This window comes from Jaculus jaculus, chromosome 7 (assembly GCF_020740685.1).
Source record: "Jaculus jaculus isolate mJacJac1 chromosome 7, mJacJac1.mat.Y.cur, whole genome shotgun sequence".
Taxonomy (NCBI): Eukaryota; Metazoa; Chordata; class Mammalia; order Rodentia; family Dipodidae; genus Jaculus; species Jaculus jaculus.
This window is the reverse complement of record NC_059108.1, coordinates 2573541-2588753: the sequence shown is the minus strand read 5'-3', so window position 1 is coordinate 2588753 and position 15213 is coordinate 2573541. Positions and strand designations below refer to the sequence as shown.

General features: G+C 41.9%; 1 protein-coding gene and 1 pseudogene across 1 annotated transcript; one reads left to right on the top strand and one right to left on the bottom strand.

Moving 5' to 3' along the window:
- The first annotated feature begins 1295 nt into the window (after nt 1-1295).
- On the top strand, nt 1296-12570 carry LOC123462361 (annotated as a pseudogene).
- On the bottom strand, nt 6788-7703 carry LOC123462362 (protein PBDC1-like). The gene is given in 2 exon segments (XM_045155624.1): nt 6788-7534; nt 7536-7703. Coding segments are annotated over 2 exon segments (591 nt in total). The 5' UTR covers nt 7610-7703; the 3' UTR covers nt 6788-7017.
- Nucleotides 12571-15213: the final 2643 nt, after the last annotated feature.

The following is a 15213-nucleotide window of genomic DNA, read 5'->3' as shown; positions in this document are numbered from 1 at the left end:
TACTTGAATACTTTCATAGCAGGCAAACCCAACCTCTAGGGTCACTTTTGTAGATACTCTAAGAGTCTTAAGAGCCAAACCTATCACCTTAAGCTCCTACCCTAAAGACATATGACATTAGATTGATTGATATATCTAATAATACTGCAGATAATTAGAAAATCCAAGCATTAAATTAAACCAAGATGCAAAAACATATACATTATAACACAAGAAACACAAAAAAATCAAGACAGTATAAATACACCAAAAAGTATGAATGCATCAGAATTAACTCCAGTGAGACTGATTTATAGGAAATGCCTGAAAAAGATTTCAAAAGAATTATTATAAATATGTTCAAAGAAATCAAAGAGGAAATCAAAGGAATGAATGAGGAAATAAAAGAAATCAAAGAAGACACAGGAAACCAATTTAATGAAATAAGGAGGTCAATACAAGACATAACTAAGGAAATAGAAATAATAAAGCAAAACCAATCAGAATTACTAGCAATGAGGAATACAGTCAATGTTTTGAGGCCACCCTGAGACTAAGTAGTTAATTCCAGGTCATCCTGAGCCAAAGTGAGATCCTACCTTAAAAAACAAAAACAAAAACAAACAAAGAACACAATGAAATTAAAAAAAAAAAAAAAAACTGTAGAAAAGCTCACTAGTAGAATGGATGAGGGAAAGGACAGAATATCTAAAGTAGAAGACCTGGTGGCAGATCTAATACAGTCCAACAAAAAGAAAAACAAACTAGTATGAAGCTACGAATGGGAAATTCAGGATGTTTAGGACACTATGAAAAAATCAAACATAAGAATTTAGGGTATCGCTGGAGAGATGGCTTAGCGGTTAAGCGCTTGCCTGTGAAGCCTAAGGACGCCGGTTCGAGGCTCGGTTCCCCAGGTCCCACGTTAGCCAGATGCACAAGGGGGCGCACGCGTCTGGAGTTCGTTTGCAGAGGCTGGAAGCCCTGGCGCGCCCATTCTCTCTCTCTCCCTCTATCTTTTTCTCTGTGTCTGTCGCTCTCAAATAAATAAATAAATAACAAAAAAAAATTAAAAGAAAAAAGAGGCTGAGAAACATGATATAAAACTTTAGAAGCTCTGCGCAGCAGAGCCTTGCCCGCCACGGCGCAAGCGCAAAGTGATGCTGGCCGCGGCGCAGAGCACTCTGGGGCTGGTAGTTTCCCAGCACGGAGGCGCGGGGCTCAGCTCGGCAGAGCTGCGGACTGCGCGGTCGCTCGGCTCCGCTCCTCGCGTGGAGGGTGCTGGGCGGTGACGTCACGTCCGGGTCACGGAGCGCGTTTCCGCGGCCAGGGCCGGAGCGGCGGGGGTCGTGGTCGCGTCCGGGCGGGTTGGCGCGGACCTGGATGAAGACTCAGCACAAGCCCGGACGCACGTGTGCGTGAGCGAGTGTCGCTGTGCTCGTCGCGCGTCACCGCGGTGTGCTGCTTGTGCCTGGGGTGGGGTGCTTTGCGGGTGATCCGTGCATGAGCCCGCGACCCACCCGGGATGTGACATTGTGTGCGCCTGTGACGGTTGGGATGTGTGTAACAGTCCATGGGACTGTGTGACTGACCATGTGGCTGCGGTTGCGGATGCGGCTGCAACTGGGTGAGAATGTGTACGTGAAGGTGACGTCATGGGCCCTGATGTAGGACACAGAAAAATGGAAATTACTCGCCCAAGTCCAAATAGTTAATAAGTGACAGAACTTATATTCAAACCAAAGCAAATTGGCTCTACACGTCTTGATTTTAATTTAGGAATTACTTTAGGTGGGTATGGTGCCGCAGACCTTTAATCCCAGGTCTGGGGAAGCAGAAGTAGGAGGATCACCGTGAGTTCAAGGCCACCCTGAGACTACATAGTGAATTCCAGGTCAGCCTGAGACCTTACCTTGAAAAAAAAAACAAAAAACTTTCAGTTTCCCTTCTGAGGGAGTGAAAAACAGGAGGGTGTTGGGATTCTGAGGCTGTGTAGAGGATTATCTCTGCATCTAGGAAGTTTGGGGACATGAGAACTTAATATGAGAGTTCCCCTTCTGTCTATGTCATAGAATCCAGCTACAGGCATTGAAGCAAGAATGTTCTTAAAGTTGCTTTTTCTGAGGGAGGAAAGCCCATCCTGACTGCCCAGTCTGTCTCTGTAGACCACCAACTTTCAGATTTTAGCTTTGTCCTGGTCAAAACTACTTCATGTATGGCATGGAGAGACTGAGACTGAGGCCATGGCTCTTTCAATGCCAAAGGAGCCAAGCTTTTATTTCCACGAGAAAATGTTCTCACTTCATTTCCAAATGTGAGATTTGGAGTAGTAACAAAACAGATACTTCACAATGCAAGCTGTGTCAACTCTTGTCTTGACTATGAGAAAAGAGCCTGAGATGGAAAAATTTACACCAGGTCACATAACGCATGAAGGAGTGAAGAACCACCTTATCCTAGGAGCTGCAAAAGCTATCTTTACAGAGACTGATGACCCAATTCAAATTTAGAAAGATGTTACCAAAGATATACACAGCTATCAGGACAAAGCAAAGGGAAACTTGAAGACATTCTTTTATACCTCTGCTTCCAGATTTCAAGAAGAACACATTGGTTTTCCTCTCAGTCTTTAAGTTTTTTTTTATGGACTATTTCACGCTACAAGGTACTAAGGAAACAGCATTCCTAGACACCATTGGCTAATGTAGAATAGCCAAGAATTAGGGGCTTATGACTCCTTCTAGGTGGAACACAACTGTCTCCAATTTCAGAGTGAAGAAATGTTGGCTTTAAAAGGACTAGCAAGTATTTTAGGCTGCACAGTTGTTTTGGTATGAACATTGGTCAATATGAATACTGCCTCGATTTGCTTTTCTGTGGAATAGTACAGATCACACCTGCCATTTCCAAACATACTTCTCTGAGGAATCTTCAGCATTGCTCTTCTTGTTCAATATCCACCCCCCCCACACACACACACACACACTGTAGCTTCCTGAAAGTAGAATGGTGTTTGAGCCATACTTCATTTGGACTCTTAGTTTGAGTTGGTTCTTTAAACTTCTTGAATTTCATTTCACTTATTAGCAAAGTGGAGATAATAGCATCTACTTTTGAAGTTTATGAGTTGCATGTACAGCAAGCACAAAATGTCACTACATACATTATGGGATTTATGTACTTATACACCAGTTTTTTAGCTCCTACAATAGTTGTGGCATTGGTCTAGCATTAGAATCCACCAGTGAACCAAACCCACCCTAGCTCTTACAATACTGTGTGAGAAGACAAGTGACACACAAGATGTACATGGAAATTGATTAAATGCCAACAAAGAAATTAGGATGAGGAGTAAGGAGTGACTGGAAGAGATTTTCTTAAGGTGGAATGTTTAGGAAAGTCTCTCTGATGAAGTGACAGTTGAACACAAGTGGGAAGAGAAGGTGGGCCATGCTAGTGTCTGGGAGAAGTGATTCTAGACAGACAGAAAAGTAAAGGTCACAGCTGTAAAGGAAGCAGACTAGTGTTTTTGAGGCGCGGTAAGGAAGTCTGTGTCTGTAGAAGGGTGAGGAAAAGGGAAAAGGACAACAAAATGATATGAGGCGGACAGCCAGGGCCAGATCATACATAAACTATGTGTTACTCATAGGAAAGGCTTTAGATTTGATTGAGTTTGGGTTACACTTACTTAATCTCAGAAAAGACTTGGAACTAAGGTCAGCATGGCCTTTCTTCAGCTCTTGGAAAGGGTAAGTGGCCCACACAAGAGTCTGAGGATGAGCACTGGTCCTGTCTGTGAACCTCACAGTAGCAACACAGAACTGGAATGTCACTTTTTTTCGAGGTGGAATCTCACTCTCATCCAGACTGACCTGGAATTCACTCTGTAGTATCAGGCTGGCCTCATGATGATTTTCCTACTTCTGCCTCCTGAATGCTAGGATTAAAGGCATGTGCCACCATGTGCTGCTGCCATTTTTTTTTCTTCCATAATTATCTACCTCATAGGACTTTGTTCTTAAAAAATAAATAAAACCTGAAGAAGAAAGAAAAATGGCTGTTGGACTTTGCAAAGTCATGTCCCAGGTAAGTTGATGTTTTCAGAAATTTTGCCTCAGGACTAGAGAGATGGATTAGCTGTTAAGGCACTTGCCTGTGAAGCCTAAAGACCCATGTTCAACTCTCCAGATCCCACATAAGCCAGAAGCACAAAGGTGAGGCAAGCGCAAGGTCACACATGCCCACTAGGTGGCGCAAGCGTCTGGAACTCAATTTCAGTGGCTGGGGCCCTGGCATGCAATTCTCTATCTCCGTCATTTTAGCTCTTGCTCTCTCTAAAAATAAAAAACAAGAAATAAATAAAAAGAAAATTTGCCTCATTTTTCAGAACTTTGGAACTACAGGAAGAATCACAAATAGCCCAAGGGCAATCTCTTCACTTTCTTCTCCCTGTCTCTCTCTTTTTGGATTGTTCATCTAATCTGAAATCTGGGTATAGTGTCACACCTGTAATCCCAGCACTTGCAAGAAGGAGGCAGGGGGAATAAGGAGAACAAAGCCAGTCTCAGCTACATAGTGATTTTGAGGCCATCCTGGGCTGCATGAGACCTTATCTCAAAAACACACACACAAAATGTGATGTGATCAGAAATTGGTTGTAGAAAGGTGGAGAAAAGTCAAAGTTAACTGCAAAGACTTCTGGCTAGGCAGAGCACAAACGGTCATTCCATTTGCTGAAATGGAAAGACAGGATAGCAGATATTGGAACTAATACTATATAGATAAATGATATATATAGAGAGATTGGTGTTCTATATCTGAGTGGAATGTTGACTGTATATCTAGAGTTCAGGACTAGAGATGAAATTTGGAAGCCATTAGTATAGTTAAAGCTATGGGATAGAATGAGATTATCTTGAAGGCAAATTATAGCCAAAGAGATCCAGGGACTGAGTGCAAGACATTTTACTATTGGTTTATTCATTCATTCATTTAGAGGCAGACTAGAAGAGGAGGAACCAGTAAAAGAGATTGGGAAGAGCCAGGTGCAGTGGTGCATATTTACAGTCCCCGCCTCTTAGAAGCTGAAACTAGGGGATAGAGTCCAAGACTTTGAGACTAGCCTGGGCAACACAGCAAAACCAGAGAAAGGATGAGGGCAGTGGTGAGAGTGAGAGAACAAGACAGAAGAATACTCGGCTTTACATCCCCCATAGCTCTTGCATGCAGCTTAACCCAACTGAAAATGGAATGGAGCCAAATGAGTTGGAAACAGGGAAAAAAGACCAGAGGGGCAAAGGGAGGTTATATAGTATCCTGTGTGCTGTGTAATTATTTTTCTCCAAATACATACAGCCCTTTTTATACTGTACAGAATAACTATATTCTACAAGTAGGAACTCTATAATTTTTTAAGCATTGAGTAGTTTATAAACTCCCTATGTGGAAATATTACAGAAAACATGATCATTATCTGCTGTATGCACATGTTTACTGTTTGCCTGGTATGGGTTAGTAATAGACACTGTAGAAGCTTAAAGCACAAATCCTGCCCTGATGCAGCTTGTAGCTCACGAAACAGACTGAACTATTTCTGGATATGTAAATTTTTTCCAGATTTGTATAATGTTCCAGGGATAATTTTATCTAAATCTCTTCATGTAAATTTCTTTTCTCTTTCAGGATATGATTTCTTTACATACATTGCCTAAATTTCAGATCATATTCCTTGCTAAAGTCCAACTCATGGCCTTATTTTCTTTTTCATCCCATATCCTAGTTTAGGGGATATAAAGGGATTCTTCAAAAGAAGTTTTTTTTATGTAGTCATTTCTACAGTTCTGGGAAGTGGATCAGGGCCTCTTACATGCTGAAAGTGCTTTGCTAGCAAGCTGTACTTCAGCCCAGGAATTTCTCTACACTTAGTATATGTAACATATAACTTAGCCCTTTTTGTGGGCTGGAGAGATGAGTTAGTGGTTAAGGTGCTTGCCTGTGCAGCCTAAAGACCAGGTTTGATTTCCTAGGACCCACATAAGCCAGATGCACAAAGTGGCACGTGCATCTGGAGTTCATTTGCAATGGCTAGAGGCTCTGGAGCACCCATTCTTTCTCTTTGTCTCTTCCCCTCTCTCATACATGCCCCTAAATATATATATATATTAATGCCATATATATATACATATATATATATATGGCATTAAAAAAACTCATTTACTTTGTGTTATAAGCCATTTCTGTGTGTGTGTGTGTGTGTGTGTGTGTGTGTGTGTGTGTGTGTCTTACTCAAAAAATGTAATTTTGGGGGGGTTAGAGGTAGGGTCTCACTCTAGCCAAGGCTGAACTGTAATTCATTATTTAGTCTCAGGCTGGCCTTAAACTCACAGCAATCCTCCTATCTCTGCCTCCCGAGTACTGAGATTAAAGGTGTGCACCACCATGCCCAGCTAAAAATGTAATTTTTTTAAAATGGACAAGGGAAGTTTATTTTTATCTGTTTGAGAGAGGGAAAGAGGCACAGAGAGAAAGAAAGAGAATATGCGCACCAGGGCTTCCAGCCACTGCAAACGAACTCCAGATGCATGTGCCACCTTGTGCATATGGCTTAGGTGGGTACTGGGGAATTTAACTGAGATCCTTTGGCTTTGTAGGCAAGTGCCTTAACCGCTAAGCCATCTCTCCAGCCCTAAAGATGTAAAAATTTTTTTTTTATAAACAAAATGTAATTTATTTATAAAATTTCTTACTTAAATCAGAAACCAAAACCAAGGATCCACAAATCAAGAAAGAATTCAGACTCCACTAACAATTTAGACAGAGGAATACCCAGGAAAGCTCATGATTATTTGGCTAGAAAGATCCTTCTGGATCCTCAGATAACACAAGGACATTTAACCAAAGAGGTCTCTACAGACAGCACAGTGACACTTATGGGCTCAGCAGACTCATGTGCCTGCAGTGCTGCTCCCTGTCTGCCTTTCTCAGATACTCCACTTGATGTCTTTCTTGACTTCTCTTTTCTCCACCTTGGATAGTTTTCTATTTTTCTCCCTCACTGTTGACTTCTTCCTCTTTTTCTCCACTGTCAACAACATTTTCATCTTTCTCTTCTCCACTCACAGCTTCGTTCGCTCCTTCTTTGTCCTGAACATTGGCAGAAACTGCTTTGTTGTACCCTTCACGGTTCCGGGCTATTTCAATTGCTAAAAATTGAATCCTGGGGGCAAAGATAGTGTTTTCCTCAGTGTAGCCCTGGGAACAATCCAGTCGTAGCAAAGTACCATAGTTGAAGTCTTCTACAACCCCTTCAAACTTCAAACAGAATGGCCTCCACTTCTCTTTAGCTGATTCAGATTTGAGTTCTTCCGGGTCCAATACATCTACCTTGAGGTTCCCAAAATTCTCCCGGAACTCAGAGTAAATTTGGTCATCTACTCTGGTGAGTTTCAGAAACTGTGGATCAACTGATGAAATAAGTTTGTAATAGACTTCAGCATGCTGCATTGCTCGTACAGCCCAAGCCATCTCAATATCAGGATTGTTGCCGTAGGACTGCTGGAAGAGAAAGAGCATGGGCCACCGATACCAGCTCCCCAGAAACCGGCTCAGCCATTCTGCTGGCAGCTTCCATGTTGCAGCGAGAATAGCAGAGAAAGTGTGGCTTTAACTTCCCGGAAGTGATTTTTTTTTCTTGTGTGTGTGTGTGTGTGTGTGTGTGTGTGTGAGAGAGAGAGAGAGAGAGAGAGAGAGAGAGGGAGAGAGGGAGGGAGGGAGGGAGGGAGGGAGGGAGGGAGGGAGGGGAGAGAGAGAGAGAGAGAGAGAGAGAGAGAGGGAGAGAGGGAGGGAGGGAGGGAGGGAGGGAGGGGAGAGAGAGAGAGAGAGAGAGAGAGAGAGATAGAGAGAGAGAGAGAGAACGGGCGCGAGCAAGCACCGCGCAACAGGGCCTAAAGATGTAAAATTTTTAAGGAGGTGAATGTGTTTCTAATATTTCCCTTCTATTCAATATGTGTGTAATTACTTTCTAATTATTATTTTCCTTTGATTACATACAGCTTTAAACTTGCAGAATTCTTTTTTTTTTTTTTCACTTGCTAGGACCATAAGGGGTTTGAGAACTTGACTTTTTTTTTTCTTCGAGGTAGGGTTTCACTCTAGCTCATGCTGACCTGAAATTCACTATGTAGTCTCAGGATGACCTCGAACTCATGGCGATTCTCCTACCTCTGCTTCCCAAGTGCTGGGATTAAAAGCATGTACCATCACACCGGGCAAACTTGGCTTTTTTAAAATTACAGTAGTTAGTAACATTCAGAGATGTGGCTCTAGACTTTTCTCAAAAGAGTGGGAGTGGCGCATTTTGTATGGCTGCATCATACATATATTGGTACCATCTTTTCCCTCCTCCCTGGGGTTGCTAGTGTTCCCATGGTATTGTGTGGATTATACATTGTGAGAGAAGCAGGCAGTGATTGGAGGGGTGGGTAATGCTTCTACTTATCTTCCCGCCCCATGTTCCACAAAATTCCCTTAGCCTTGGTGGGTGTGTTTTAAGTCTACTTCAGTGATGAGCTCTCAGTAGCCTCTGGATCTCTGCTTTGGTAAGTGTTGAATCTCATCAGCATCTGGGTTTCACCCTGGTGCTGACTGTTGGGCTCACCACGGAAGCAGCACTCTGGTTCATCTCCCCAATAACTCTGTAGTTTCACCTGAGCATTGGCTGAAGTGTGAAAGGTGGCTTATCTCCTTGGGTCTCACTACCTTCTGAAAAAGAAAAACTGATATTCTGACAGAGAATGAAGTAAGCATAGGTTAAATGAGATAAGCATTGCTAATTCAGGGAGATTTTGATACATATAGCCTCTCTTTCAGCCAAAATCTAGAGGGAGCTTGTCACTGGAGACTGTAATCGTAGTCTCCAAGAGATTCTGACCTGGTTCCCAGTTTCAGCTTCTTTTTTTTTTTTTTTTCTTTTTCCCTATTGAATGGATCTCAATCAGAAGGCCATTGATTACCCACCAAGGTTTTGTGCCACCATTACACTGGTGTGTGCATCTTGTCAGGCTGGTTGCTTGTGAGTAGCTTAGACCTCTGCTTGCTCACACCATTTTTGGCCACTTTCCCCCAGTAGCTCCTGTAGTGCTTGCCAGGGCTAGACAGGATGTCTGAGGATTGGCTCTCCTGAATATGTTTTAATGTTGCTATTTCTTGAATGTTTTATTCAGGTTTAGTACTTGTTAATACCTTCATAATTAGATAATAAGAATGTACCACTTTCTGTTTAAGTGTTCTCTAAATGTATGTAATTAGACATTCAGTGTTTTATTTTGTTTTCCAAGGTAGTGCTTACTCTAGCCCAGGCTGACCTGGAATTCACTATTCAGTCTCAGGCTGGCTTTGAACTCACAGCAATCCTCCTACCTCTGCCTCCCAAGTGCTGGTATTAAAGATGTGTGCCACCATGCCCAGCATGACATTCAGTGTTTTAAATAGGAAGGATATATATGTGTACACATATGTATGTATGTGTACTATTTTTTGTAGCCTTGGAAATTGAACCCAGGGCTTCACACACACTAGGAACAAGCTTTATATTGAGCTTCAGTCCCAGCTGGACTTAGCATTTTCTTACCCTGAGCGTAATACATGCTTAGTGTAACATGAACAGTACTTTCTCATTTTCCTCTTTTTTATTTTCAAGGTAGGGTTGCACTCCAACCCAGGATGACCTGGAATTCACTATGCAGTCTCAAGGTGGCCTTGAACTCACTGAAATCCTCCTACCTCTGCTTCCCTAGTGCTGGGATTAAAGGCATGTGTCACCACACCCAAATTTTTTTTTTGTTTTTGTTTTTGTTTTTCGAGGTAGGGTCTCACTCTAGCCCAGGCTGACCTGGAATTCACTATGGAGTCTCAGGGTGGCCTCAAACTCACGGCGATCCTCCAACCTCTGCCGAGTGCTGGGATTAAAGGCATGCACCACCATGCCTGGCACATTGTCCTCCTTTTAAAGACCATCACTTTTAAAGGTTTTGTTCCCACTTTCCTCCAGCTGATACTCTCCTAAAGTACGATCTGCTCTGCAAGGATCATTTTTTTCCTAAAGTATGGTCTGCTCTGTAAGGATCATTTTCTTCTCACTGATGAGGAAAGCTGACTTCAGATTTCTTCTAGACACTAAGGAATTTTTTTCCCCTTTGGATCCTGATACTTCCTTAGGTGATGTTCAGTACTATTAGTGGAATAATCATGTGGTGGCACCCTGTTGGCATTGATTCGTCATGCCGAGCACTGGGTGTGACAGTGAAAGTACCCATCAGTTCTCACCCCCAGGAGTTTTCAGTCTGGAACACCGGTGCAGGGCACACTAGGGGCAGAAGATGGATCAGTCGTCAGGTGTCCTCAAGCTTTCATCTTCCTGTAGGTTCCTATAGACATGTAGGTTCACCTGCCTCTTGTGCTGTGCATTTGATCTGTTTTCCTGGCTCTGCCTTCCCTATCACCAATATGTACTTTCCCCTGTCATCTCGTTATTTCTCTTTTGTTCATGCTGCATGGCCATATTTGGGAGATATGAGAACCATGCAGTCTCTTTCCTTACCACCAGTGAAATTCTTACTGCTTTAACACCTTCTCCTGATAAAGGGTAAAGGAGAGATTTTGCTTTTTGATATTTTTTAGATTATGAGTCATGGTATGAAATCAAGGAATTGTCTCCAAGATGGTGCCTTGATGAAGAAGCAATATACCAGAGGATGGTGATGGAAAGTCCCGCGAGTCACGGCTTCCGGTGCTCCAGTTGCATAGACGCCTGTGGGCAGGAGCTTGAGCAGCAGCAGGGGAATCAGGAAAGGCATTTCAGGAAAGAGACAAGCTTTAAGGACATTTCTACTGGGAGAGGAGACAAAGAATATAACCGTAGGGGATGCATGCTCCTGAACCCAGTACCTTCAACACAACAGAGAGTTCCTACAATAAAGCAAGCACATACATTTGATATTTATAGTAAAATCTTCCCCCCAAATTCAGTTATAACTGAGTATAAGAGCCTCCATGCTAACCAGGAAGCTTTGCTAGGAAGTAAACGCAAAGAATTCAATCAGAGTACGCACTATGATAAAGACTCAAGAACTCCTAGTCAGAAACCTTAGGCAAGAAGTGAGTTTTCAAATCTCTTAAGTTTCCACTCAGTGCTTACTCAACACCCAACCGCTTGTTTCGGAAAATTACCTTATGAATCTGATGCATGTGGTGATACCTGTAGCTCTTACACATTCTTAACTAAAACTCAGAGGTTACTCACAGTGGAGAGAAACCACATGCCTGCAATGACTGTGGAGCCTTCAGAAATGGCTTCTTTCTCAGTGACTATCAGAGGAGTCATATTGGAGAGAAGCCATATGAATGTAAAGAATGTAACAAATCCTTCAGGCAGAGTGCACACCTCAGTCAGCATCAAAGATTCCCACAGGAGAGAGACCTTTTGTGTGCAATGAATATGGGAAGGCTTTCAGCCGTTATGGTTTCCTGATTGAACATCTAAGAATTCACATGGGCAGGTGAGAAACCCTGCGAATGTAAGGAATGCAACAAAACCTTCAGACAGAGTGCACACCTTAATCAGCACCAGAGGATCCACACAGGAGAGAAGCCTTATGAATGTCATCAGTGTGGAAAGGCCTTCAGCAGACGCATAACCCTTACTCTTCACCAAGGTATTCACACAGGAAGAAAACCTTTCTAATGAAATCAGTGTGTGAAGACCTTTGGCTATCATTCACACCTTAATCAACATCAGAGAATTCATTCTGGAGAAAAGCCCTATGAGTGCTTTAACTGTGGGAAGTTTTTTAGGACCGACTCACAACCTAATCGACATCACTGAATTCATACTGGAAAGAGACCATTTGAATGCAGTAAATGTGGACAAGTCTTCAGCAGTGCTTTAGTTCTGATTCAGCATAAGAGAAGTTGCACAGGAGAGAAACCTTATGAATGTAGCAAATGTGGGAAGGCCTTCAGTTGTGGCTCATACCTTAAGCAACATCAGAGAAATCATACAGGAGAGAAACCCTATGGTTGTAATGAATGTGGGAAGGCCTTCCATCAGATCTTATCTCTTGAGCTGCACCAGAGGATCCATGCTGCAGAAAAACCTTATCAGTGCAGTGAGTGTGGGGATAATTTCAGCTGTGCCTCAGGCTTTAGGTGGCATCAGAGAATTCATAATAGAAAATACTTCTGATTGTAACATGTATAAGAAATAAAACATTTGGTCATCATTCAGTCTTTATTGAATGTTGGTTAATTCTACCTGGTTAAGAATGTAATACACTTGGAAGAGCCTCGGTTAGTGATAAAACATCTGAAGAGCAAATATCTGTGATTTTTTTTTTTTTTTAATCTGTTCAGGATTCTACTTACCCCATCCTTAAGGTCTGGATTCTGATGAAGGTGGTAACCAGGGATAGCTGTAGATTTCTCCCACAGGCTGGCCAATTATTTTTTCTCAATCTAGTGAGTAATAAGAGATTGACAACACTGGTGCCCTGTTAGGATATTTCTTAGGATTCATTGGAATTTAAAAAGTCATCAGTACCCTTTTTTTTTTTTTTTTTTTTTTTGCCACCATTGCAGAAAGCCTTCCCAAAGAGAGCTGCCACAGAATAGAAAATGGAAAATGAAAGACATAAATATGATCGCATTGTTTGTTTGATCTGGATCTAGTCATATGCAATGTCTACACTATTTTTTTCACTTTTGTGATGCACTATATCTCCTTTTTTGCCTATATTAATTTGTATTAGATTTGTGCCTGCTGTAATTAGAATACCAACTTATATGCCATGTTTACTACCAGTGTAAGAAAGCCTTAATCATCTATATGGCATCATTGTTTACCCAAAAGAGAAACTTTTAACAAATATGTGAAAGCTGAGCATGTCTTCATAGAACTAAGAGTGTTGATGTATCGTGTTTGTTTGGAAAATTAGTATGCATTTGTCTGTTTCACAATAGAAATAAACACTGGAAAGTTCCTAGAAAGATTTCTTAGCAGGCCTTTGCATACAGAGTTGGAATAATTTGTGGCAGTGACTGACTCGCCATTGGCCTATAACAAGAATTCAAGAGAATTAGGGATCTGTTGGTTGAGTCCATGACTCATCTTGTGTTTGGTTTTATTCTTTTTTTTTTTTTAATTTTTATTTATTTGAGAGCGACAGACACAGAGAGAAAGACAGATAGAGGGGGAGAGAGAGAATGGGTACACCAGGGCTTCCAGCCTCTGCAAATGAACTCCAGACGCGTGCGCCCCTTGTGCATCTGGCTAACGTGGGACCTGGGGAACTGAGCCTCGAACCGGGGTCCTTAGGCTTCTCAGGCAAGCGCTTAACCGCTAAGCCATCTCTCCAGCCCTGGTTTTATTCTTTCAGTGTGGGTTCACACAATCATATGGTGGAAATGCAGTGTAAACAGCTTTTTATTATTATGGGTGGACTGCAAATTTAGTGTAAGAAGTTTATGAATAATTTCTTTGTGACTCAAGATACCAGATGACTGTTCATTGTTGGAAGATGGAATAAGCCTTTTCCAACTTAGAGAAGTGTTGAGAAACTGATGCCTCAAAATGTAAGAATACATCATTACTTTCTCCAGAGTAATGGGGAAAGAGGAGTGTGGGCAATATACTCCTATTTAACCTGCATGTAGGAAGGCACACTTTGGTGATGTGCAAGCTTAGCTATCCTGAACATGTAGAACTAGTTAGAATCTTTGGCACTGTATGGAAAAACATCTGTAAAAATGGATTAGAAAACAAACTTGACTGGTTGTGGTGGCATGCGCCAGTAGGAAATTGCTGAAGAGGCAAAAGCAGGAGGATCAAGAGAAAACAAATTCAGAAAGAATATTTATTTGTGTACCTGGGACAAAACAGTGGTTATTGCTTTAATAATTTGTCAGTTTAAACTTCTATCTAATTGAAATCAGAAAATTATCATTATTATTATTTTGGTTTTTCAAGATAGGGTCTGGCTCTATCATATCAGGCTGACCTGAAATTTACTATGTGGGTCTCAGGCTTGCTCAGACTAATCTAAGTTATTCGCTGATTTTTTTTTTTTTGTCAATATGTGAAACCTGATTTCCTTTTTAATATAAATCTGTGGGGGGAGGGGGGTTCAAGGTAGAGTTTAGCTCCAGCCCAGGCTGACCTGTAATTCACTATGTAGTCTCAGCATGGCTTTGAACTCATGGTGATCCTCCTACCTCTGCCTCCTGAGTGCTGGGATTAAAGGCATGTACCACCACAACCAGCTAAAATCTTATTTATTTACATGCATGTGTATATGGTGTGGTAGGGTCTCTTGCCACTTGTAAGTGACCACTAGAAACTTGCATTATGTTGTGTCCCACTTTAAGGATAATTGAACCCAGGCTGGCAGACTTTACAAGGACACTCCTTTTACTGCTGAACCATTTCTCAGGTCCCTGATTTCTTTTTCCTTTTTCATTTTTTAATATTGACAACTTCCATAATTATAGACAATAAACCATGATAATTCCCTGCCCCCTCAGTTTCCTCTTCACAACTCCATCACATCTCCTCTCCCTCTCAATCAGTCTTTTATTTTGATGCTATCATCTTTTCCTTCTATTATGATGGTCTTGTGTAGGTAATGCCAGACACCGTGAGGTCATGGATATCCAGGCCATTTTGTGTCTGGAAGAGTGCATTGTAAACAGTCCCCCCCCCCCTGCCTTTGGCTCTTACATTCTTTCTACCACCTCTTCCACAATGGACCCTGAGCCTTGAAAGATGTGATAGAGATGTTTCAGTGCTGAGCACTTCTCTGTCATTTCTTCATTTGAGTTATCCCAGAGGTCACCACCATCTGAAAAGAGAAGATTCTCTAACCAAATGTGAGCATAGCATTAATTTCTGGATATGAACATTAAGAAAAGTGCTTACCAGGCAGTATGGTGAGCATAATATATATATTTAGCCAAACACCAAAAGGTGTTACACCCCAGAGCTCATGACTTTCTTTTTTTTTTTTTTTTTTTTTTGAGGTAGGATCTCACTCTAGCCCAGGTTGACCTAGAACTCACTCTGATTAAAGGTGTGTGCCACCTCATGCATGGCCTGATTTCTTTTTTTTTTTTTTTTTTGGTCTTCCAAGGCAGAGTCTCACTCTACCCAGGCTGACCTGGAGTTCACTATGTAGTCTCAGAGTG